We start from the raw sequence: 26,529 nt of genomic DNA, 5'->3' as shown, positions 1-26,529 counted from the left end.
ACAAACATTGAATTACTATTACTGCCAAAACTACACTACATTATTGCCTGGACACAAACATTGAATTACTATTACTGCCAAATTACACTACATTATTGTCTGGAAACAAACATTGAATTACTATTACTGCCAAAACTACACTACACTATTGTCTGGAAACAAACATTGAATTACTATTACTGCCAAAACTACACTACATTATTGTCTGGACACGTAATTTCAAGTTTCATTGCTGCCAAAACTATTGATTTCTCTTGAAGAAGTTCATCATCTTTCATTTGTTTATTGTTTATTTTTATCTATTTTATGATTTATTTCAGTTAACCGTTTTAAATTCAACATTGCTGAGGAATGGCGACTTTTGTTTACTGCAGCACCTTCGCTCTAGACTTTCAGACTGACCGTTACCTGTGTAATCTATTCGACAGTTCCCTATATCTAATGCTGATACACCCCAGCTAGTTTTAAATGTATCACTTTAGAATGTATCTCTCGTGAGCATCGCCTTTCCACCCTGTGTAAGATGGAAATCAAACCCGATATCAACCGGCAATCAAGCGTCTCTAGGAGACAGATAACAAATTGAACAATTATTGACGTGTCTGGAGCCACCAGACAAATGGTTACCCCAGTTCCTTCGTCACTATTGTCACATCTAACGCACCTAATTCCCATAAAAGCAGTTTTATTAGTCAATCGGTGTTACAATGTATTAAAATATGAGAAACTGTAGTTTCATTTTTTATACGCCAGATGTTCGATTTATAAATTATTATCTTACTCAAAGCACTTTCAGAGGATCTTTCGTTTAACTTCAATATATGAATAACTGATATAAAAATATAGAAAATTTGAGAACGTTCCCGACCAACTTGAAAGTCGATGGCTATCTAGAAGAGACTCATTGTTTTCAGTTCTGGCTTGCTATCCGTACGCTCTCAATAAACACGTCCTAACACGTTATTCAAAACGATTGGAAAGAGTAGAACGTGAAACAATGTACACGACAAACGGTTTAACCGGGCCAGTCACACAGTGAGAAGCAACAGACAGATTTTAAATGTCAGACAATGAGACGAGAGATGACCGGGTTCCAGATAAGAGTGTGTCCGGTTTTGAGGGCGTCCGGCGGCCCCTTTGTTTATTATATTTACACACATCCCACACTTTCGTTATTTATGAGATATCAAGAACAAACATGAATCATCGCTAAAACGTTTTACACCATTGACACACCAGTGTTTATTACTGACAAACATGTGGGCGAATCAGTTGATTGTAAACTTGTGGGTGACAATGATTTAAGCTTGTCATTGACCTGGAATGTCTCAATGCGTACGACATTCGTGCCAAAAGTTCAAAATTATTTCTGAGATTTTGGAATCATAAACAGCCTTCTGGATTACTTCATTTCCCACGATGTTGATATAACTTCTGACCCAGATAACATGTGATAAAGTGGCTGCTTGGGTAAGCCACAGAACAGCTAGATACGTGTTGTAATATGGTGCCGATCTTGTTACTTATCTCAGAACGAACATTTGATAACAAATGGATATTTTTAGTTAATTTGACTGTTAACGTTCGGAAAGCCTCGGGATATAGCATGTGTTTATATTGATGTACTGGTTTCGCATTATGTAATTGTTTTCGTCGGCGTAGGACGATTTTCTTTTGAAGGTAGAGAGTCGAATCAAATTTCAAGTTTACTTAAGTGATTTCGTCTTTATTCACATCCATTCATTATAGGTTCCTGGCCTTTCCATGGAGTTTTAAAATTTTAATACTATTTTCAGTTATGTTGCAGAAATGTATAAACAGAACAGTTATCATGACATTTAACGCAGTGGATACGTTCCCTCTCTATAATCACGCGGTCAGGAGGTTCCTGTGGCTGAGGATTGTCAAACGATTCCAACGTTTAATATTCGTCTTCCTTTTTTTATAGAAAAGGGGCCAGTTACTTCAAGTCAGAAAAATGCCGAACAACTTTGAACACTCCTTTGTATGAGACTCTCATCCTGTAACGGGTCGACGGAGACATATTGATCATATGCCCTAGACGGGTAAACATTGTATTGGTTGTGTAAAAAGAACTTCTCATAATCCATACTTACCAACCTGAAGAAAATGTTTAGAAATATGGGTAAAAATGTTATTTCAAAGAATTGATCTAAACCCATAGAACATCCAATATTACTCTGAACACAGCAATTTAGGTCACTAACCCTCGTACACTGGGTCGCGGGTTCGAGGCCTATGTGGGGAAGTCGTAAGGTACCCTCCGCAGGTAGGTGTTTTTTTCTCCAGGTACTCCGGCTTTCCTCCGATATTAAAACCTTGCTCGTCATTAATTGACCATGGCTGTTTAAAGAACGTCAAGCACAATCACTCCAAACCCAGTCAAAGTCCAGTATAGTTTACTGTAACAAAGTTCTCATGTCCTGTTGTCCCAGTTGTCCATCAGTCCACGGTACAGTCAGCTGACGTCACGAAGCCGAATCCATGTCACTTCGTGTAGTAATTAACATACACTTGCACTCTAGCGCTTCCACAAGCATGTTGTGCATGTAAATAGCAGAACCTGCGTTAGACTTGATCATGTTACACAATTTTACATAGACGGAGCACCCTGCGTCTTACTCCTGCTGTCTGTGTATCAACAACGCCTCATTTATCATAGAGACTAGTAATTAAAAACCCCATGTACACATCGTAAACTGGTTCCAGTAAAACACCAATAGCTGTATAGTCATCCTGTAATGAGCCTGTCACCCACAGCCTCCTGATGACGTCATCTGACGTCGACTGTTCGTCACAGTTACAACATAACGCTACATGTTGTAGACGCTAGCTCGTCAACAGTTCGTCACAGTTACGACACAACGCTACATGTTGTAGACACTAGCTCGTCAACAGTTCGTCACAGTTACGACATAACGCTACATGTTGTAGACGCTAGCTCGTCAACAGTTCGTCACAGTTACGACATAACGCTACATGTTGTAGACGCTAGCTCGTCAACAGTTCGTCACAGTTACGACATAACGCTACATGCTGTAGACGCTAGCTCGTCATTAGTTCGTCACAGTTACGACATACAACATAACGCTACATGTTGTAGACGCTAGCTCGTCAACAGTTCGTCTCAGTTACAATATACACGGAAACACGAAACACTGTAATCGTAATTAGAAGCCAACCAGATCGAGACTGTCGTGTGTAATACATATTTGCAAACTAATGGTTAACTTTTCCACGTGCTGCACGGTGGCATTAGTGGCGCGTGTCACGTGTCAATGTCGTCGAAGCCACCATTGTAATGCAATGCACATTATCTTCTTCATTTTAAATCAGATTTTTTTTTGTATCGAGAATGTTAAGCGGAGTCCATTATAAGATTTCGAGAGGTTTTCTCTCTTTTTCTTCTATGTGCATTAACCTTTGGGAGGGGGGGGGGAGGGGCGTTTTACCGAGTTGTGACCTAAAGCTCTGAAAAGTCTAATATGTGATGACCACAGGGACCTGATGTATGGAGAGTAATATCTTATATATTTTAAGAGTTTGAATCAACAACAAAAAATGACTCCATATACGTGACAAATTCTATAACACATTCGGGTCCCTGTGGTTTGGACAACAATCACAGTCTAAGTAAGAATCCCATCTTAAGTATCTTGCTGCAACATCACAGTTATGGCGGGTGTACACGAGTTGGTAAGTTGGTGATCAAGAGAAGTCGACGCTTGGTGTGTAAGAGGTCGATGAACGGCGGTGGCCACGTGGGAAAGGCGTCTGGCCGTCTGTGATCACTACCCCTCCAACACTGCGTCGCGGACTCGATTACTACATTGTACATGAGACAGTCGCCAGATACTGGTCGCAGGTCGGTGATTTTCCTCCGGGTACTCCGGCTTTCCTCCACCACCAAACGTGGTACGTCCTTAAATGACCATAGCTGTTAATAGGACGAAAAATAAAAACCAACCAATCGAAACTAATTGTAAGAGGTCGACGTCATACACAGAACAGAGTCGTGAAACCTCATGTGTGTGGGTAACGTTAACAGTAAACTACCGAAAAAGTGCACCTATAATTAACAGCCAATGAGAGTGGAGGTGTTTGCGCGAGCTGTCGTCTGTGGGTTACATCGACCTCGTGAACAAATCTTGAAAGAAAATGTGACCATGCTCGCATAAGGAAAATACATTTTGAAGAATATAGAACGTTAATAAAAAAAAAATAGAACAGACAATGCACTAATGTGTATACACATCCACTCTTATCATGTGTTACGTCCATTAAACACATGGCTAATTATAATTGTATGTAACAGTAAGCGTATAACGATAACAGGAAGTGACGTAACATTGGAATGACGATCAGCCGATGTTATAGTGATGTGACAATGTCTGCAAAGGAAAATGCATTTCAAATGAATATAGAAGTTTAATGTAAAAAAGACAGAACATACATTTATATATAACAAGAAAAAATCTCAACAACGAGTCTTTCATCTCTTCTAGGATGATATACATATATATATATCAACGTTACTTGTACTTACTTCGTTCTGATATTTTTATTGATAAAAAGGGAATTTTGTATATTTTATTATAATATACACACGTATACTACTCTCTGCGTTATATTGTACCTATCAGCGTTTACCGTTGTCAAATATTCAATTTATGACATTTAGTTTTGTTTGTGGAAGCGGGGCTGGACGCGCTCTTGTGCCAACACTGGACACTATCGCGCGTGGTTTCCTCACATGTGAATTCAATAAAATGTGGCAATTTTTAACGTAAGAGGTATGGTTCGTTGACTGGTTCATATATGATATCCAATTGTATATTGATGTATACTGGTAAAACACACACATGCAGTTTTATTGCGTTTTAGTGTTTCTTAAAGTATGTAAAATGACAAATCGGAAACAACCAATACAATTATCATAAAGAATTTTATGATAAAAGTGCTAAATTTGAACTTTGATTTAATATATCATTATATTCGTTATTTGGCGTATTTTAACCTATTAACTTTCATTCAATCTATACCATCGTGTGACATAAATATAATTAATATCCTGGAACTATATGTGTAAATTGTTTCTCCTGATCTTGTGTCAATTTAGATAAGTTCTATTTATGAAGCTTTTCCTTTAAAGTCGACATGTGTCATTGTTGTCAGATTAACTCATGCATTTACTTTGTCCATCTTATACCATATATCTTTCAACTTAATTATATTGCATACTTCCCACCTCTCACAATGGAAAACTGTGGGCAATAAATCACTTGCTACCACAGTCCACTGCACACATAATCCCCTTTCATGGCCAATCATGATTACATGACCATGAAAAGGGGTGTGCCCAGTGGACTGTGGTCACAAATGCTGTAAGAAAGGGGAGATAATCAATAAGAAGGTAACGATGAAGTCAATACAGTGGAAAGGATAAACTTAATTGACACATTTAAAATATGAAAAATAACAAAAATAAAGTTAAAAATGGTAATTTCATGATTGAAAAACAAACAAACAAAACGACTGAGTTGGCAGCGTTATTGATTTCCTTATCACGTGACAGGATAAGCATTTCCTGGAAAAGTTTATAAACTTTAGGAGCTGTTTCTTTATACAAAATTGTACATTCAAATATACCATTCATTGAAAGAAATGGAATTCCTTAGGGATTGATAAACCCTTACATTGTATGTATGAAAATGGTTTCAATATCCTGTACCTTTGCCACATCTTGAAAATTAAACTGAAAATGTAGTCAGAAATTCAACGTTGTTTCCCGTATTTTGTTCTAATTGTTGAACAGACACTCCTTACCTTCCCTGACACTGGAGGTGGATAGTAATCCAAAAACACTTGTATCCATTATGAAGGATACACTCAGACTGGGCTATTGAGAATAAAGACAAACTTACCTGGTTCTGATTAGTACTCACTCACACAGGTACATGTAAATTATCTGCAGTGTAGGGTAGGTAAAAAGATTGTCCAGGTGAACATTTTTTACTCAATTTTTCTGTTTTGTTCGAGTTGGGAAGCATGCAGTAAGCCAGTTATTGCATGATTTCTCGTCACTCGGGACTTATTACACCCTCGCTTCGCTCGGGTGTAATAAATCCCTTGTTACTCGAAAACCATGCAATAACCTGTACATATTACGTAACAGGATTAACTGGTCATACCAGATCGGACACTGCATTCAGTCTCAGACAAAGGACAGCTAAATTGGCTTACCTGGTCGGGTACGGCCGAAGTCTGAAAGGCCGATTGCTATGAATAACACTTAATTGCTTTTGTGTAAATGTACTTAGGACACGATTATGATTTGTAACTTCAGTTAGGAGCTAGGCATCGGACTGTACGGGTGTGTTTTTGGATACTCCAGAAATCATCCACCGACCTAGAGAAAGTTATTTTAATAAATTTATATTTTGACCATACAACATCTCCAGAACTTTTACTTTTCAAATTGTATAACAATACCCCACAAAAGTGTTGTTATACAATTATCAGATTTTGACTGTTTATTATGGAATGTGAGGTTTTTACAGGTAAAAAAATCTTTTAGTTTCAGGTATGCAGCAGACAGAAATAGACCGCCGATTTCTCAGCGAAATGGTGGGAAAGGCGTCAACTATTCAAATAAAACGTATCTGCTTGCGAACCAAGAATAGAGATAGGAGCACACTGAAAGAACTGTTAAAAATAAATGTAACCCTTAGAACCGACCGTATGTCTCCGGTAAATTATGGTTTGAGAACGCTACGAGAGAGTGAGAGAGAAACAGAAACTACAGACCCTGAATCTCAGAGCGCCACTGCAAATCTGTTTGTGCATGTGCCATTCCCCATCTAGCCGCCCCTCCCCCCTTCTGTCCGCTCCACACGTACACTATTACACGGGCAGAGAACAGCACTAGCAGCATCTATAGATATTTATCAACTCGCTGACAGCACGACAGAAAACATACATAGCCAGGTCTGGAGTTTAATGTAGGGATTCGATATAACGCGTACAGGTGACAATTTTAATGATAAGAAAGCGATAAGAGAATATCTACTTTATCATTATAAACGTACAGTGTAGATGTACATCGATTGTGAAAGTTTATAACAAGCTCGGGTACCTATCTCATAACCAACGAATCTGATTGGTCGACCTCGCTCTGAACTGTAGACTTAATATCCAATACCCCCTTAGTGTATTTAATACCTCTCATCGTGTATATCCAGTGTTGGTCATTCCATTATAACCCAGTCGTCTGTACGTACGTACTCACTTCACTTTGTACACCAACTTTCGGGACGCTTGAAAGCGTTTACTTCCTTAAACATCTTTTGGATTGTCGTGAAGAAGAACAAACGAAACAATGGCCAAACCTGACCTACCAAGGGGCTACCTCGGAGCCCAACCCAAATTTGGAGAATTCGGATTAAGCACTCACAGTCATAAGGACCCTGATGTTACCCTGACCGGAAACGAGGTAAGCCTCATTAAAATACGTGTTAACTCTGTATAACGAATATCTGTCTATCCGGAAGTCTAGCCGGTATATAAAGGTGTCGCTAACAAGAATTTCATTAAACTGTTTCATTTTTTTTGGTTCAGTTTCTATATTTTTCGCGTTTAGCAATAAATCTGTAAAAGTCTCAAGTTATGTTTCTTTCGTTATGAAAACTTTTGCATAACGTTGCTTCTGCATAATGACAAAATCGCCGGTAGGTCCCGCCCCTAAAGTCATCTTCTTATAGTGACTCTGTCTTCAGAAGAACCCGCCTATAATGGCGCCTCTTTTTAGTGACAAATACGTCGTTGATGGGACCTTTCACAGTGAATAAGACAGCATCGATAGGACCGGTCTATGACGTCACCTCTGTATAAGGCCTTCGTCACAGATAGGCCCGGTCTATGACGTCACCTCTGTATAAGGCCTCAGTCACAGATAGGACCGGTCTATGACGCCACCTCTGTATAAGGCCTCCGTCACAGATAGGACCGGTCTATAACGTCACCTCTGTATAAGGCCTCCGTCACAGATAGGACCGGTCTATAACGTCACCTCTTTATAAGGCCTTCGTCACAGATAGGACCGGTCTATAACGTCACCTCTGTATAAGGCCTCCGTCACAGATAGGACCGGTCTATGACGTCACCTCTGTATAAGGCCTCCGTCACAGATAGGACCGGTTATAAGGCCTGTCACAGATAGGACCGGTCTATAATATAACCTCTGTATAAGGCCTCCGTCAAAGATAGGACCGGTCTATAATGTAATCTCTTTATAAGGCCTGTCACAGATAGGACCGGTCTATAATATAACCTCTTTATAAGGCCTCTGTCATAGATAGGACCGGCTTATACCATCACCCTTTTAAAGTGACTACGACGCCGTTGACAGGACCGGCCCATAACGTCACATCTTTATAGTGTCTTTGTCGTAGATTGGCACGGGATAGAATGCCATATCTTTATAATGACGAAGACATTTTTGATAGAACCGGCCCGTTTTATGACATCTATATAGTGACAACAACGCCTTCGATAGGACCGATCTACAATGCTATTTCTTTATAGTGACTACGACATCGTCGATACGACCGACCAAAATGTCCCTCTTTATAGTGACTACGACATCGTCGATACGACCGACCAAAATGTCCCTCTTTATAGTGACTACTCTTACATACGGTTTAGTATTACGAAATCATACCGGAGTTGTTTCCCCTGGCAAACAGCCAGCTCTATAACTAAAATGTGTTTGGGTCCCCGGGGTTCATTACTGGTATGCGTCTATCTCAAATTTTAAATTTTGTACAAGAGATAAAAAGATGTCGGTAATAGGTTAAAATTGAGCAGCGCGTCAATACTGAGACGATTATCATTGATATGTAACGACTTCCTGTCGTGAAACTTTTCCAAAACATTCGCTGTAATGTGTTCAACATACAGTTGTCATTTCTGCGGTATTTTTACTCTTCACAAACAGATGGCCCATACCACCAAGAATGGTCGATTCTAATTTAAAGATGCCATCTTTTGCATGTTTTGAAGTATTTTGGGGAGAAACGTGTATATGACTTTTTTATGAACGGGGTAAATCCCATTTTATCGTTAGATGAATGTACATTGGTAATCTTTACAGCAGGTTTTGCCGATCAAATAACAGTTTAACGAGCCAGAATGCTGACTGTAATATAAACGGTGCTTCACAGGATTTTCAAATTAAGTATATCCTGATAGACGAATACAGTTTTGTCATCTTACTATATCTTCTGTATTCGACTCCATCATTTTATCGCCAAACTGTCTGCACTTTTTGCTTCTTTGCAATATCAGAAAATTCCCTGACGCTTTTTGTCTTACATAGGTTTTAATCTATTGTACACTATCTTCTAATGATACCGATGAACAACCGTCAGGGTATCTATTTTTCATGTTAAAATAATATGTATCATCTTCCTTTTCAATTGTGCGTTACCCATACCCATATGTACAGGGCGAAGTAGTACAAATATAAAGTCAGATTCCTCTATAATAGAAATAATATCTTGCGGCAGTGTTTCATCTTTTATCAATTACCTCGTCATCAACACCCAAAAGCCAGCTATCGTCTTGCTGAAAGCTCGAAACCAGTGTCTACAAATCAGATTTGATGAAAGAGAACTGTGTGCATATCAAATTAACTATCCTTTTAATAAAACTGTAGAATGTTTCTATTTTGGCATTTCTACCGCGCGTGGTTCTATTAATAGTTACACTCCGTCATAACTTGTAATTAAACAATCACATGTTTTCGCCTCTGGTATAGCTGACACTTCCGATTTTTATCTTGCCTTTAACAATACGAAGGTGCCAACAGTTCTTGGCAAGCAGCGTAATGACATGGCTAAAACCAAGCTGCCGAAACTCATTTCCTACATATTATACTACACTATATGACCCAATACAAGCATGGAAAGTACCACTCTACCGCTACAAACTAAACACATAACACCAAGTTACCGCTACAAACTAGCTACATATAACCAAACTACCGCTACAAACTAACTACATATAACCAAACTACCGCTACAAACTAACTACATATAACCAAATTACCGCTACAAACTAACTACACATAACCAAATTACCGCTACAAACTAACTACACATAACCATGTTACCGCCATAAACTAACTACATATAACCAAATTACCGCTACAAACTAGCTACACATAACCAAATTACCGCCATAAACTAACTATATATAACCAAATTACCGCTACAAACTAACTACATACAACCAAACTACCGCTACAAACTAACTACACATAACCAAATTACCGCTACAAAGTAACTACACATAACCATGTTACCGCCATAAACTAACTATACATAACCATGTTACCGCTACAAAGTAACTACGCATACCCATGTTACGGCTTCAAAATAACTACAAATTACCGTGTTACCGCTACAAACTAACTACATATAACCAAATTACCGCTACAAACTAGCTACACCTAACCAAATTACCGCCATAAACTAACTATATATAACCATGTTACCGCTACAAACTAACTACACATAACCAAATTACCGCTACAAACTAACTACATATAACCAAATTACCGCTACAAACTAACTATATATAACCACGTTACCGCTACAAACTAACTACACATAACCATACTACCGCTACAAACTAACTACATATAACCAAATTACCGCTACAAACTAACTACACATAACCATATAATAACTATATTCACAACAAGACTACAAGATTTATAATCAAGTGTAACTTATAAACTATCCTAAAACAAGAGGACTAACTTGTCTATTGTTGACGTCATCAGTATGATGACGTCACAATTGTTATGTTGGATTCCGTTGACTCTTCCTGATAGACGACTGGGCCCACTTGTATAAAACATCTCAAAGTTAAGGAAAATCTGAAGCAATGTATTGTCTATGGAAAATCTTAGACTTGAGAAAATATCAAGAGTTGAGATGTTTTATACAAGTGTACTATTAATTGGACAAGCATATACAACAAATGCATTATTGGACTTAATTCTGAACAAAAATAAGTTCAATAGACTTTTTTAATGAATTAGATTAAAAATGGTAAATATAAACATTTAACTACTTTTAGGTGTTGTTCATAGACAATATGAATGACGAAGTGACAGAGACAAACCCAAGCGCTTCATTTAATTTGCCTTTGTCGAGTTGGCATTCATATCTCCTATGAATGCCAACTGAAACAGCTCCACTCAGGACATGGCGTCAAGTTTAAGAAAGGAGATCGGTCGATTAGTAGCATCCGAAATCGTTAATAGAATACACTATGCATGATTTCCAGTGATTTACGAAGTCGTAAACAAATCGGTACATGTACGTCCTACAAGGTTATAAATCGGTACGGTACATATCAACAGACCAATCATATCAGTGGACGGTGTTTCATCCACACTCTATGTGTAGCTATTTTTGGAACTGTTTCGTTGTTTAAGTGTCGGCTTTATAGATATTGAAACATTTTTGGTAGTCAAGACCTGTTTTACCGTTTAGTATTGTATTCCCGCACAAATTCTACCAAGTAGAATAGCTTCTGTACCGGAGTAGCTTACCTGTCGTATCGCTGTCCTCACTAAATGTTCTGTAAAGACACGCCATAGATCTGGAGAGAATCTCGCCAACAGGGAAAGTCAATCCGTGGCGTCTGGTGTTCGGAACATTGCTCCCTCGACAGGCTATTAATAGCTAGTCAGCTCACAAAACACGCGCTACCATTATCTTTGTATTTGCGTTTTGCATTTGCTTCAAATAAAAAAATACAGTTTAAAAAAAAAATCTGAACCAGTGTGCCAAGAGAAAACCAGGTTGCCGTTATCAAATACATAGGGATAACGGAAGTCTGTCTGTGGTGAAGTTAATGGCTGAGCATATGTTAAAGAGGTAACATAAACTTCTAGTGGTAAGGATGTTTAACTAGAGATTGTGTGGTAGAGCACAGGGTCGGAAATACGATTTATCCGCTTCTGGTAGGGGTTTTTATGACAGGGAACACGGCACATCATGTCATAGGAAGTAACATAACGTTCTCGTGGTAAGGATACATAACTAGAGTTTGTGTGGTAGACCTTTGGGTAGGAATACGATGTATCCGCTTCTGGTAGGGGGTTTTATGACAGGGAACACGGCACATCATGTCATAGGAAGTAACATAACGTTCTCGTGGTAAGGATACATAACTAGAGTTTGTGTGGTAGACCATTAGGTAGGAATACAATGTATCCGATTTTGGTAGATATTCGACACATAATTAGAAGAAGTGTTTGAAGAGATGTAAAGAACCCGTAGGAAGGAAATCAGCAGAGTAGAGAAAGGGACAGATGGTGATCACAAGGAAATATTTTATAATGTTTCTTTAGAAGTTAAACAATAATTCTATATATAAAATTTGTATTTGTATGAATTTAAAAGCCATGACCTGCAGATATGTAACGGAAAGCGAAAATGGGCCTCGTTATAAAGAGTCTTGCTCTAGTTGCATCCAAGTAAAACGTGATGAAGATGCTGATTAATCCAATCACATGAGTATACAGCGCCTCTTTCGCGTATCCGGTTCAATCCGAAAAAAAGACTCAGATCTTCTCAGCTCAGATCATATCAAGGGTACAAACGTGCCTGACCGAAATCAAACGGCTGACTATTGCTAGTTTTCATTATTTCTGCAAAATACAAGGTCGTTTTAGGAATTGTTATAAACTTAAGTGCCTCCGTGGAAGAAGGACATGCTATTCTTGATATACAATGTGTTTTGATATTTATTTGTTACAAAGCTTCGAAACTGTGCCTTTTTTACCTTCCTTAACTTTGGGACAGTTCCGGTCTAAGTGTGTTCCAACTGTACCGTGTCGTCCGGGATCCTCCTCCATACTCCAGGGGCTACGCTCCCCTTTGCTCTCTGCACATAAGTGAGCGTAACCCCTAGAGTATCGAGGATCGTCCGGGATACACGAAAGCGACAAAGGTGAGCTAAGACGGTTCGAGTTTGTCGTACTACTCGGTAGTGAAGAGAACATAAAACCAAGCCGGCTCGAACACTCTGAAACTGCTATTAAAAACTCACTGATAACGGATACTTCCTAAGCATGTTTTGCGTTTCTGGCTCGAGAAATGAACGAATAATGGCGATCATCGGCTGTTACCGTTCCTTCACATCATTTTATTCGTCCATAATTAATTGAATACACTCGCATGCACGTGCATGGCCAGGGCTTTATCCCCGGTATTATTTACAGACATAACTGCTCATGTCGTATTTAAATAAAAACCTGAGTATACTGGTCAGCCAATATTCCTCAGACTTTTTCCTCGGATCGATACGGTCCGTGTGTCGTTTAAAACTTCATTTGAAAAAAAAATGATAACCAAAGAAAATTAAAATATTGAAATTCTAAGATAATTTTGGATTTTTAAACTAGCAGCAGTAAGCATTTACCTACACCTTTTTTGGAAAGTAACATTTGATAGATGTCCTGAGCGTCGCCACAATTGAAAAAAAACGGAATCTAGAAAATAAAAAAGTTCGCTTTTATATATGTGTGGCAGGGATAGCCTGAAGTAATATTAGTGGAGTTTAATATGTAATTATGTCTTGTTTGTTCAGGTGTACATGTATTGTGTGTTTAGTATCTTGTCTTGTTCAGTGTCATTGTCCATGTGTCAGTTGTTCAGTGCCATGTGCTTTTGTTTATGTTTTGTTCTGTAACCTGTGACCTGTTTGTGACCTGTAACCCCATACTTACCTGTTGGTCATGTGACCTTTCCTACCTGCCCATGCAATTCACCTGAGTGTAAATCAGTTCTGGCAGACAGGTTGGAGGGATTGACCATATGTAAAAGGTAGGAGTTAATATGTTCAAAATTAATGTAATTTTGAAGATACTCTTTTCATGTAATAGCTAACTGTAAAACAGATTGTATTTACTCTCCAAATTAGGATGAGATATTTTGAGTAACTAGTATAGTGTACTTTATTGATGTACTGAGTAATGTTCAGGCTATATGCTCTGTGAATATTTGGAAATTTGAAATAACTTCTTTCTATTTCTATTTTAATGATAATGTAAATATATCAGACTAAATCAATTACATACTACGATGTAACAGCTATTGATTGTTCTTGCAAGTAGTGTAAAGAGTCATTGGTTATTTGTTCAGATTCGCCTGCAGTTATATATACTGGATTATCAGGATTATGTGGGAACCCTTGTCGCATTGATAGAGTAAGTTCATTACAGTTATATATAATATAAACAATGTATATTACAAATGATATATGTTATTGGTCTAAGTAATGTGTAATATATTAGCCAGTTAAATAGGTTATAAAGTCTATTTTGTCCATGAGCATTGTTATATAAAGTCAATGAAATCAGTAAATATATTGTGAAATAAATCATAAGTATGAAATATGATTAATAGTAAATGATAAATGTAATTATACAGATAATGATATGAAACCTTGTAATAGGTACAGTGTAATGTTTTAGTAACAAGGTGGTGTCTACTGCATGTTGTCTTATACGTTTATTATTGTGTTCTTGTAGGGTGTAAGATTCTTCCAGCTAGTCTGATGTCCACAAATGGAATAATTAAAAGAATGGAAACCAAGAACGTGTTTGTTGTAACGCCTCTGCCCAAATCCCATCCCTGTTTCATATGCATTAGGCCAGGTATAGAGATTTAAGTAAGTTTCAAAATGACTAATTGTTTGGGGAAACAATATCACTAACTGAATTTGAGAACACGCGACTGTCCACTCAGAGGTCAAGTCGGTTATATCATTCATAGAATTATGATAAGTTCGGATGAATAAGGTTAGGTCAATGTACCTTATGTATAAGCCATTTGTAGCTTGACTGTTCTGTATAGTATATTTTTAGCTTATTGTTTATTTTAACGCGCCGGTTCCCGTCAGGAACACATGTGTGGTAGATTATACTATTCTACCGATCTTAAACATTTTAGCTGATGATTTCGTTGCTCTCAAAATACTTCATTGTCAGTTCTCCGTCACAATTACCAAGGTAGCGCCATATTGAATTCGACAAGTTACCCCAATACATCCTATAATTTTCATCTAAACGTTCTATTTAAGAAATAATCTACACCAAGTTGGTTTGGTTTGGTTTTATTTTGTTTAACGTCCTATTAACATCTAAGGTCATTTAAGGCCGTGCCTTCATCAGTTCATGTGTATAGTGTATGCGTGCTTGCGTGTGTGTATGTAGGAGACAGGGTATGTTGGTGTGCTTGCCTCCTTGTAATAGCGCGGATCTGAGCCGACTTTATAGTGCTATCTCACTGAAACACCATGCCGAAGGCACCCAGCACAGCATTCCGCCCGGTCACATTATACTGACAACGGGTGAACCAGTCTGTTTTTTGAATCCGATCACTTTAACGAAAATTAAACTTCAGCTTCTGTACTTTGAGAGTTCCTGCTATATGTATTATAAACTCAACTTCAAGATTAAAATGCCTCAAAATTTGTTTTTCTAGAGAAGTGATCAGACTGCCTTTCTTGTAGTATATTATAAACATGGTTATCTATGACGAACACAGCTTTGGTCTGTCTGAGAGTTTGGATCTTGTAATAAATCTTTATCATAAAAACACGTGTATTTCCCATTACCAAGACAGTGATGCATGTTTTCGTGTGCGGCATGGACAAGTATGGCGGACTTTATCTCATATAACGGACTTAAATTGACGTTTTATCAAAGTTATGATAATTGAACCGAATTCTGTAGTTGGCCGCCGCTTCACAAAGAGCAAGCATTGTGGAGGCTCTACACACAGCAAATTTTGTTTACCTAAAGATATTGAGTTGGGCACTTTTTGAAGTGAATGACAATCATTGCAATAACAAACGGATTTAGATTTGACTTAAATATAAAAACCTGATACGAGAAAGTGTTTAATATCGAAGTGGTGTAACCTGACCAGGCGCTGTAAACTCCGACTCACAGAGGGAAATGTGGAGCTCGCCAAATCTGTACACAAATTAGATCTGTTCAACGCTTTATGAGTTTGTATCATTTCAGCTTATGATGAAATGACGAGTATCTATCTGACTCACTCTGATCCTGTTTCCGGCGTGTTCCCCAAACAAGGGCAGGCGGCACGAGGCCAATAACAGATGAATTCGCTGAGCACGCTTGTATTTTAGTATGATAATAGTACCGACGTAGTTCTTCAGATTAGAATATTTTATTTCAATCTGTGTAATTTTGAAATCAGTTATTACTCCTTGATAGTACAGCAATGTAATCTGCAAGGAATCTTGTAACTTTTTCTGTGTCGTTTTACTTCTGATTAACGATTGGTGACCTAATCAAACGGACTTATTTAGTATTTGGATATTCACGGTTGATTGAACACCAACGGTCATTCCGGTTTAACATCTTTAATGGATGAAATCATCCGAAAGTATCCGAAGATGTCCTCACAATATAACTGCCATTTTTTCATGGTGTTCCACTCAAACCTATATATATATAACAGTTGTTTAAATTAAAGACCGGGTTTGAAAGAATGTTTCCATGATGCATTGCTGGTCCCCGCGGTTGTCATGGGAACCATCCTTGCCCCAACAAGTTATGTCACTTATATGTCCCGCCATTTTGTCCTCCATTTTGTGTTTTTCATTTATAAAATATTGAAGTCCCTTTTGTTGTTTGTGTTTAACGTCCTATTAACAGCTTTGGTCATTTTCAGGTCGTGTCAGGTTTTGTTGGTGGAGAACCATCGACCCACGCCCATTACCTGGCGATTGCCACACGTAGGCATCGAACCCACAACCCAATGATTGAGGGCTAGTGATGATATTCTGTCAGACGCCTTAACCACTCGGCCATGTTGTCATCAGAAATAGTATTATATTTCGATGACGTAATCATGCATAAATATGACTGGTATACTTATAAACAGTCGACAGGATTTGAGCAGTATCAGCTCTTCTCCACTGTCCAACATCCACACAGATACGGTAGAGGACACCGTACGTGCTAGGCCTATATCATGTAAATTAAACTTAAGAAAGTATGCCTTTAAAGAAAGAGTAGTCAACCATTGGAACTCACTGCCAAACCACGTCGTCACATCACCAACACTAAAAACGTTTGAAGCCCGACTGGATAAGCACTGGGGAAAACCAGAATGCTATTATAACCATGAAAATGATAATAATGAACTTATTAACTGTCGGGGTGTCAGCTTAGAGTCTGACGATACACCTGATATGGATATATAGGCATATGCCTGAGTCCAGTACTATTATATTATATTATATTATATTATATTATATCGGCTTCCATACTGGAAGCCACGTGGTGTGATAAGTTGCTGTGTTGCTAAATTTGAATCGATAGTTTCTATGTTTTCATATGAGAATTTTCGGAATTCTAAGCCGTAATGATTTTCTTAAGTATGTAAAGAACGGTAAGGATAGATATGGTTTACTCAAAGCAAATGTCTTACTTACAAAGTCAAATCATCGAGGGAGCAGGTTTCGGCCCTTTTCGCCGTTGATGGCGCGGTAATTTCAAAAATCGTATTACTGACAAAAACAATCCGGACAACTGGACTGCGGACAATAATAATAATGCTGATAACAACCAATTCGTCTAAAAGTATCGTCAATTGAAAGCAATCCCCATTAAATATCAATATTTAAGAAACAGATAATCCTTATATAATCCGTTAAGTATGTTGTTCGGACATGTTACCGTTGCGGGATAATGCCCCGAAGATGAGTTTCAAAAATCGCCATTAAAAATAATTACAGTACTTACTTTCTTTGGATATTACTGCATATATGTATCAAAATAAGCGCAAAAAATAAGTTTACACATTAACAGTATGTCGATTTTTTTTCTTTCTTATAAAACCCCGACAGCAAAATATCTCCCGTTCTGAGAGATCACCCATGTGTCCTTTCTGTAAACATCGGCTATCTTATCAGGATGGACCGCGAGTGTAAACTCGTGTATTCAATCTGAAAATTAATCATCACATACTTCATATATGAATCATCAGTTTCTATTTCATTTAAAGTTCTGATATAAAACAAATCGATCCTGTCCCCCTTATCGTTAAGGTCAATATCGGTGTTTATCCTGTGGTCAGCTTGGTCAATAGACATAAACTTCGCCACTATCTAAATAAGTAGAGTCCCGGACGCGTGTCTGACCTTGGGTCAGGTCAATCACATTTTATGGAGTCTCGGAAGTGTCCACTGACAGGAATTCGTCAGATGGTTGTCATTTGTCAATCCGTCAATCTGAATTCTGAGGAACTCGTTTCATCTTCATGCTCTGTGTGTATATCGGCACGTTGAAACATGTGTTTAACATGTCTATTTTTCTGTCCACCAGAAAGCTATGATAAACAGTTTGTGATTTGTCCGTGCATCAAACCTTTGGAAACAAGTTTCAAATCTTTATGGCTTGTTTATTCTTCAGGCTGTGTGGTACACACAGGGATCGCACACAATGATGTGTAGGAATATTATAAATATATATATAGGTATATAGGTATAACCTACTCTGTGATGTTCCCAGTGTACATGTATGTACCTCAGTATGGCGCTGATTCTGAAGGTTGTATTGCGGAGGAGGTATTGAAGAGACACAGGCTGATCTGTCGGTCTCATTTCAATATTCAGTAATTTGTAGGAAGTGTCGCGTATCATTCCTGTTGATCCCCCTGTGTGAACGTAAAATCATTCACTATTTAACATCTGACGTAGAGATGAGTATTTGTCTGGTCTAAAATAATCAATCCTGTTTTTTTGTGAAGTAATAAAAACAGCGATTACGAATATGATTCCAATTGTTGGTAATACATTCTTCACGTTGACAGCATTACACTGCAAAAGCATCAAGTTTTTAATGTGATCGTTTTAATCTGGTCCGAACTTCTGCCGTAGTCTTTTTATACAAATGTAGTAACAAGGTCGCAACGTTACAATAACTTGGAAAAAAGAATTGATGAAACACAAGAACAGATGAAAGCAACAAAAAAATATGTCTATTTAGATAAAAACAAGGAGGATAAGACGGACATCTACAGACGATGGGGACCGGAGACAGGTAATAGAACGGGTGCAAAGACGGACAGCTACAGACGATGGGGACCGGAGATAGAGGTGATAGAACGGGTGTAAAGACGGACAGCTACAGACGATGGGGACCGGAGATAGAGGTGATAGAACGGGTCTGTTCACATAAAGTCAAATGCACGTGAAAGTTGAATATACACCGAAATAGATGATAAATTACAAAAAATGTACATATGGTGAAGCTGATAGGAAGATAAAATTCGCTCAGAAGCTTTGCGGTTTGTGACTGTTTCTCAGCCAAATGCACATTATGTGTTTACACCGTCAGGAGCAGGTTAACGTGATGGCGTTGATAATAATAGTGTTTATTTATCTATATATTTATGACAGTACTAGATTTATAGTTTTCAAATGTTGGTCGCTCAGAAGACTGAAAATCACTCAGGACTTAAAAAAAAGTGTTAAAGAACTTGTGGACTCGAGCCGGATTTTGTGATCCGGCTTTGGTTATTTTATTATAACTCTATCTTTCTATGTCTGTAATACCCGTTTACATACTTTCCCTTTGCCGGCTAATACACCTTGTTTAGATAATACTAGAGCTCATGCAATATAAAGGTACATACCAAGCTAACTCAGTAACAGCTTTGGTGTACAAGATGAAGGCAAAAGCTAAAGCTTGAAACTGAAATAACCCCGAGAGTGGGCTCATCCTCGATACTCAAGGGGTTACGCTCACTTTCGCTCTCTGCACTGTGGATTATCGAGGCTGGGTTAGACTGTAACGCTTGCCAACATCTATAACACTCCCTATTGTAACCCCTATCACTAGTATAACACTGATTTGAACAAATTGAACCCCTATTTTACCCCTTTGAAGGGCTGCCAGTATTGGTTGACATGCCGAAACATTTTTTAACAAAAACTATGAGTTTTGATCTTTGTAGATAAATAATTATTTTTTATTAAAGCATACAGGAAAAATGAACATCGTTTTGTCTTTATTTTGCCGTCCAGACGTCAAAGAGTGTTTAAATTAAGCCTTTTATAGTAGCTAAACAAACCGAATCGACGAATGTGGTCATCCATTATGGACGAATCACGCACTTCCGGTTTCTCGATAAATCGCATTTCAAAAATAACTCATGACGTTTGGAAGATGTGGATGAACAGGAATTCGAAAATCAGACATCTTTGATAATTATTCGTTCGTTTAATGTAGTCTTTCTAACGCTGAAATATCGTTAAACCGTAGGTTTCACTGATAGAAGATCCTTCAAGTTCAAATTAATTTTCGGTTTCGATAATGTTTATGATGTATATCCCGTTAATACAAATGGGTGGGATTACAATTCTGGACTTTAGGCATGTCAGTATCATGTCCTGAAAATTGTACAAGATAAACGTTTTAAATACAAAAACAAACTTAGGTATCCTTAAGGTGTGGTGTCTCGTTCGTGTGACCACGTTGGGAGGTTTTAAGGCGAATTATGCCAACATATCAGACAGACAAATTACCGGATGTATTTTTGTATTTCTGTGGTTTATCTAAAATCCATTTACCGAAAACTTTATTTCATAAGCCCATTTACCTGCGTGAATCGATCCCGACCATGTTAGATATCCAATTCCTCTTTGAACCGCTCAAGAGTCATTATACCTCAATCATACACAAGCCGGGTATCTCGGTCTCAGCTCTCAGGGAAGTCAATCATCTCTCAAGTGTCTGTTTAAAAGTAAAGGTTGTGTTTTAAACTTAACTCACTGGTAAGTGCTTTCTCGTTTACACAGATGAGTATCTCCTTAAACGAGATCATTGAACACGGAGATAGATTTTACATGTCTGATTTACTAGACTTCCACCTTGATGGGCTCAATAGGACATAAAACAGCAGATAGATAGCATGTCTTAATGGCATATTAGAGTCTAGATAATGATATCTCGTTTTTGCCTCGTTATCCTAACTATCCGCCAGGTCTGTCTCGCCGCTGTATCGTCACAATTACTTGACCATTTCCAAAGATAAGAGGGTTGATACTTTCGTCTATGCGTCCGTTTGGTCTTGTATATCTATGTTGACTTATATAATAGTAGGGTGGTTGGGTGGCAAAGTGGATCACCAAGGCGACCGGGGTACTATTCTCTGATCGGACGTGAAATAGTAATCAAGTATGGGGTCACCCGTCCCGACAGTGGGTTTTCTCCGGGAACTCTGGTTGTTTCCCACATTAAGACACTCTCTCCTCGCGCGCACCAAACGGACCAACAAGAGTGATTAATATATCTTATAAAACTTGGAACTTGTTTCACAGTTGTTGTAAATTAAATAATCTGAGGTTCTGCCTGTCTGATTGATTCTGGACAAGGATTGGTAGTGGAGAGGTCCAGAGTTCGATCCCCAGAAATTCTGTTTCCTTTTTATTCGTTTTAAAGAACAGTAATTCTGTGAAATGTATTGCAAAATATGTCTAAACAACTTTTTATATGTTGCCGATCCCGATATGCTCATCCACTTCTGGTGAGAAGTTGTCTGCCATTGGTGGCTTCAAAATTGACAGTGAGAAATATCTTCTTATCAGCTAGTGTTTGTTTGTAAAATATGTCTCTGGAGATACATGTATGGATGGGGAGGGGGTTATGATGGATGAGCAGGAACATAGGGGTGTGGGAAGAGAGACGTATAAGTCTGAACTCGATCTATTTTGTGAAATGTCTACTGACTTCTCGTTGAATAATGAGTCATAGGTTATTTAACTTTTTGCTGCTCAGAAGAAACCTATTTGTAAACATAAATGAAGTGATAAGTTACTTTCATTGGCGTACCAAAGTTACTTTCATTGGCGTACCAAAGTTACTTTCATTGGCGTACCAAAGTTACTTTCATTGGCGTACCAAAGTCTTGCTGTGTTTTTATACAAAGAAAAGCATTTAATACTTCGATGAACTAAACGTAACTATGGTTACTGTAGTTCAATGCCGAGCAACCGATAGTAGAGCCAAACGCCAGTATTACAGAAGACAAGTCCCTATTTACCGAATTCTGATTGGCCAAGACATAGTCACGTGTGAATCAATATTTATCAGTTAAAGACTTTTGCTGAGGTACATTTGTGGTTATCTGAACCTGAGGAAGAGATGCTAACCGGCACGAAAGCTCGGTTAATATTGTTCTCAGATCCATATAAACACATACTGAGTAAAACAAAAGTCCAAAACAGACGAACGTGATGTCCATCTCTAGGACGAGGCGAAGCTACATTATACGTGTAATATTCTATTTAGGACAAGATTTCCGTGTGACCAAGTCCTATAACTGTGATATTATATGGTATACATACCGAGCCTTTCCAGATTATCACAGCACAATGGAAAACATTTGTATATATACATTTATAAACGAAAATACAAATTCGAAGATAAATTCTTCTTGTGTATCACGATGGTGTTAAGTTTGTCGAAGACTTCCACAAGTCCTTCTAACTCAAAGTAATAATTACCATACAGCAAATGTTTCTCAATTTTAAAAGGCCTTAGAGTACGAGGGGTATACATATTTCGGGGTTTTATGGAAAAATAGCGTGGTTGAAGCATTTAGAGGAAATTGTTTGTGGTATTCTAAAAAAGGTTTTTGATGAAAAGGGTTACGAGTTCGCTGGTGTATATGTTTTTTTTCTGTCAGCTCAAATAGCAAGTAAATAGAACATCTCCTAATCAGTCTACTATATTGTGTGTTATAGGTGGAGATCCAGTTTAAGATGGACCGTCCGGTGAAGGTGACCGGGAACCTCATCCAGGTGTCCACTCTCAAGGAACACACAGATAACATCTTCACGCAGACGCAGGGAGACGTAGTTAGCTTCCTCGTCCAAATACCGGAACCAGGTTTCTACAAGCTCCAAATATACGCACTTCCGGTCTCTGACGAAAGCAAGACTCTTCCCGGAGTTTTTAACTATATTTTGAACTGTCCGCGTATTTCGAAACCTGTCCATCCCTTTCCGAAACAATACGCCCAATGGAAGGAAGGCTGCTATATATACGAACCCCTTGTGGTCTCTAAGGACGGTTTGAACCGCGGAGCCTCGTTCCGAGTGGTTGTTCCGAATGCCAAAGCCGTGGCAGCTGTCGTCAACGAGGAGTGGACGCAGCTTGACAACAAGGGAAACAATCTATGGGAAGGAAAGGTCAAAGGTAGCGCAGACAAGATGACCTTGAACGCAAACTTTGGAGGAGAAGAGTCGAAGTATTCCACATTATTGGAATATAACATGTAGATTTAAAGACATTCGATAGACAATCAGTAATCAATTTAGAGCCGGTATATCGTACTGTAGATTATTTCTCGAAGTGCACGCATCTTTGTGATTTGAATCGACTGTGGCGAATTTGCACTAGTGTGATTTAAATAACGTTAACTATACTTTCGTCAATAAACATTAACCGCAATATCTCCATGTCAAGAGAAATGTATTTGGTTACAGAATAATTGATCCGCGCATGTGCAATCAACAATCGATGTAGCGTAATCTCTTGTTCCGTGTGACGTCACTTCCATGTCATGTCTTCAAAGAGGTTCTGTCAAACACAACATGTGACACTGCGATGTTATTTCTAATTTTCTATTAAAATATTTATCCAATTGAATTTGGTAGAAGTTTCATTAATTTTGAGACGTAAGGGGAGTTGGAAGGGGATCTGATACAGTAATGTTTGAGCCGGGTGAAACGTTATTGTGATCAAGTACCGGGGTCTCCCTTTCACGGATTAATTTTCCTTCCGGAAGATTATCATAACTTGTCGTCACCAGGGGTATTTCCATGGCAACGGTAAACATAAGCAGACATATCTGGTTTGGTTTATTTGGTTTAATTTTATTTAACGTCCTATTAACAGCTAAGGTCATATAAGGACTGAAGCTTTAATGGAAGTGTACAACAGAAGTTTTAAGTGAAACTACCATCCCCTCAGAAAGCATTGCGTCTCTCAATTCTACTCTGTAAACTCACACATCGTCTAAGCAGAATTGTACTCCATTATTTGATACAACTAAGAATTAATCAGCTCCATCTTCGTGCATTGAATACGGCTATGTTTGATACATCAGTTTTGTTTTTTATTTTGAAAAAGTATTACGTCAAATTATTTTTCGAGTATTCTTGCGAGCCAACAGGCACGTCTACATCCGCTTTGAGAAGGAGAATGGATTTCCACGCGTAGTAGAGTTTACCAAATCTTAAATCACAACAGCAGATGACTTCAAATAGATAATGAAGTTATCTAAAATGAAAACAATCCTTATTCGATAATTAAATGTAGCTCTGTTACATTCCGCAAAGGCCATCTAGCTTGTTACGACATATACAACTATGACCTCGAGGTCAAATTATTTAGCACGCGCGATGTTTACAGCGGTGAAAGGATTTTAGCGCATGGACCCATGGGAGACATCGGTAAATCTGTTGTTTCACTATTGAAAAAATAAGAAGAATGACCGAATTTCAAACAACATCTGAAATATATGTTATGACTTATGTTGATAAATAAGATATCTATTTAAATAGTCCTTCTTCAAACAAAGAATCGCATTTTAACTCTGGCTAAAACACTGCAATCACCATTCACCGGAAAATGTTATCTGAAAAGGGATATTTTCATCAAAACACAGCATTTTACTTGAATTGAATTTATTGATATCAGCTAGTGATATGATACAGACGACACTAATAGAAAAGAAGATAAAAACAGATGATGGACAGCTCCTGAACCCCGCCCCAAAACTCGGATATTTCTACATTCCACGTTTTCATATAGCAGTGCGATCTGGCCCCACACTAGACATCTATCTGTCAAAATATTTAAGTCTGGTGTCAAGGCCAGAGAAAACTCGGGCTAAGATTGCCATTTTGTCTGTATATATTGACCTTGACATTCCATCAGTATATACTGACTTTGACATTACATCTGTATATATTAACCTTGACATTTCGTTTGTGTATAGACTGACCTTGACATTTCGTTTGTATAGACTGACCTTGACATTTCGTCTGTATAGACTGACCTTGACATTTCATCTGTATATATTGACCTTGACATTTCGTTTGTGTATAGACTGACCTTGACATTTCGTTCGTGTATAGACTGACCTTGACATTTCGTTTGTATAGACTGACCTTGACATTTCGTCTGTATAGATTGACCTTGACATTCCATCTGTATATATTGACCCTGACTTTTCGTTTGTATAGACTGACTTTGACATTTCGTCTGTATATATTGACCTTGACATTCCATTTGTATAGACTGACCTTGACATTTCGTCTGTATATATTGACCATAACATTCTGTTTGTATAGACAGACCTTGACATTCCGTCTGTATAGTTTGACCTTGACATTTCGTCTGTATAGATTGACCTTGACATTCCGTCTGTATAGACTGACCTTGACATTTTGTCTGTATAGATTGACCTTGACATTCCGTCTGTATATACTGACTTTGACATTCCATCTGTATATATTGACCTTGACATTTCGTCTGTATATATTGACCTTGACATTCCGTCTGTATATATTGACCTTGACATTCCATTTGTATAGACTGACCTTGACATTCCGTCTGTATAGTTTGACCTTGACATTACGTTTGTATAGACTGACCTTGACATTCCGTCTGTATAGACTGACCTTGACATTTCGTCTGTATAGATTGACCTTGATATTTCGTTTGTATAGGCTGACATTGACATTCCATTTGAATAGACTGACCTTGACAGTCCGTCTATACGGACCACGGACGGATGCGGTGCAGGCTGGAGTGCAGAGCCATCGAAACAGTTTTTGCGAATGTTGAACATCATTATTAAAACTGAAACCTCTATCTTAACAACCTCAGAAATAGAAAAGTCGCTTTGCTCCTCTCTGCAATCAGCCTCACTTGTATTTTGGTCTCATTTTAGCAAAGTCTCATCCTTAAATGAACGATTTTAGAGACCAAATTTTCATATGATAAAATATCAAAAGGTCACAGAAGAGGCTATGTAGAAAAATTAAACGCATCTTCAAAACACACTGAGATTCGAAACAGCGTTTCTACATTTCTGTTTCTCCCTACTTCTTAATACATATTTTTCGTAATACCTTGTGTATTACAGATAGTTGTTAAGGGATTGGGTCGCTATGCGCCTCAATGCTTTTGTAATTATACTGGAATTTGTTTCAAATATCCATAGGAAAAGAATGCTGAAAATGAGAAATACGTGAAATTTTATCAAAATTCAAAGCTAAATTACACTTTAATAAAGCCTTATACCCCAGATTACCCCAGATCGCACCATGACGCTTCTTAATTTCAATTTTGTTCTCGTTGTGGGCGGGGGGAGG

At 38.1% G+C, this 26,529-nt stretch overlaps 2 protein-coding genes and 1 long non-coding RNA gene across 5 annotated transcripts in view; 2 read left to right on the top strand and 1 right to left on the bottom strand.

Annotated features, from left to right (window-relative positions):
• The window catches only part of LOC110464100 (cornifelin-like), a 41,020-nt gene extending 29,270 nt beyond the window's left edge, over positions 1–11,750 (bottom strand). Inside the window, exon 1 of one of the 3 annotated variants that reach the window (XM_021519153.1) lies at positions 11,645–11,750. In XM_021519153.1, coding sequence (XP_021374828.1) covers positions 11,645–11,690 — 46 coding nt within the window. In that variant the 5' untranslated portion in view covers positions 11,691–11,750. Of the gene's footprint in view, positions 1–2,228; positions 2,575–11,644 lie in introns of those variants that run through there. The other 2 variants (XM_021519155.1, XM_021519156.1) reach the window with 2 other exon arrangements.
• Positions 6,947–23,794, top strand: LOC110464099. Its single transcript, XM_021519151.1, has 2 exons — positions 6,947–7,513; positions 22,888–23,794. The coding sequence occupies exons 1-2, from the start codon at positions 7,400–7,402 to the stop codon at positions 23,422–23,424; spliced, it is 651 nt and encodes a 216-aa protein (XP_021374826.1). The 5' UTR covers positions 6,947–7,399; the 3' UTR covers positions 23,425–23,794.
• On the top strand, positions 13,646–14,696 carry LOC110464101. Its single transcript, XR_002464466.1, has 3 exons — positions 13,646–13,925; positions 14,244–14,308; positions 14,633–14,696. It is a non-coding gene; the product is annotated as an uncharacterized LOC110464101 (long non-coding RNA).
• Positions 23,795–26,529: the final 2,735 nt, after the last annotated feature.

This window comes from Mizuhopecten yessoensis, unplaced genomic scaffold, assembly GCF_002113885.1.
Source record: "Mizuhopecten yessoensis strain PY_sf001 unplaced genomic scaffold, ASM211388v2 scaffold10961, whole genome shotgun sequence".
Lineage (NCBI taxonomy): Eukaryota > Metazoa > Mollusca > Bivalvia > Pectinida > Pectinidae > Mizuhopecten > Mizuhopecten yessoensis.
Note: the sequence above shows the minus strand (reverse complement) of the source record. Positions and strands in the feature narration are given on the sequence as shown.

Excerpts from the sequence above, each read along its gene's own strand:
- LOC110464099 (XM_021519151.1), top strand. The coding sequence starts at position 7,400 with ATGGCCAAACCTGACCTACCAAGGGGCTACCTCGGAGCCCAACCCAAA. Across the intron at positions 7,514-22,887 it reads TTACCCTGACCGGAAACGAG|GTGGAGATCCAGTTTAAGAT; the intron begins GTAAGCCTCATT and ends TGTGTGTTATAG.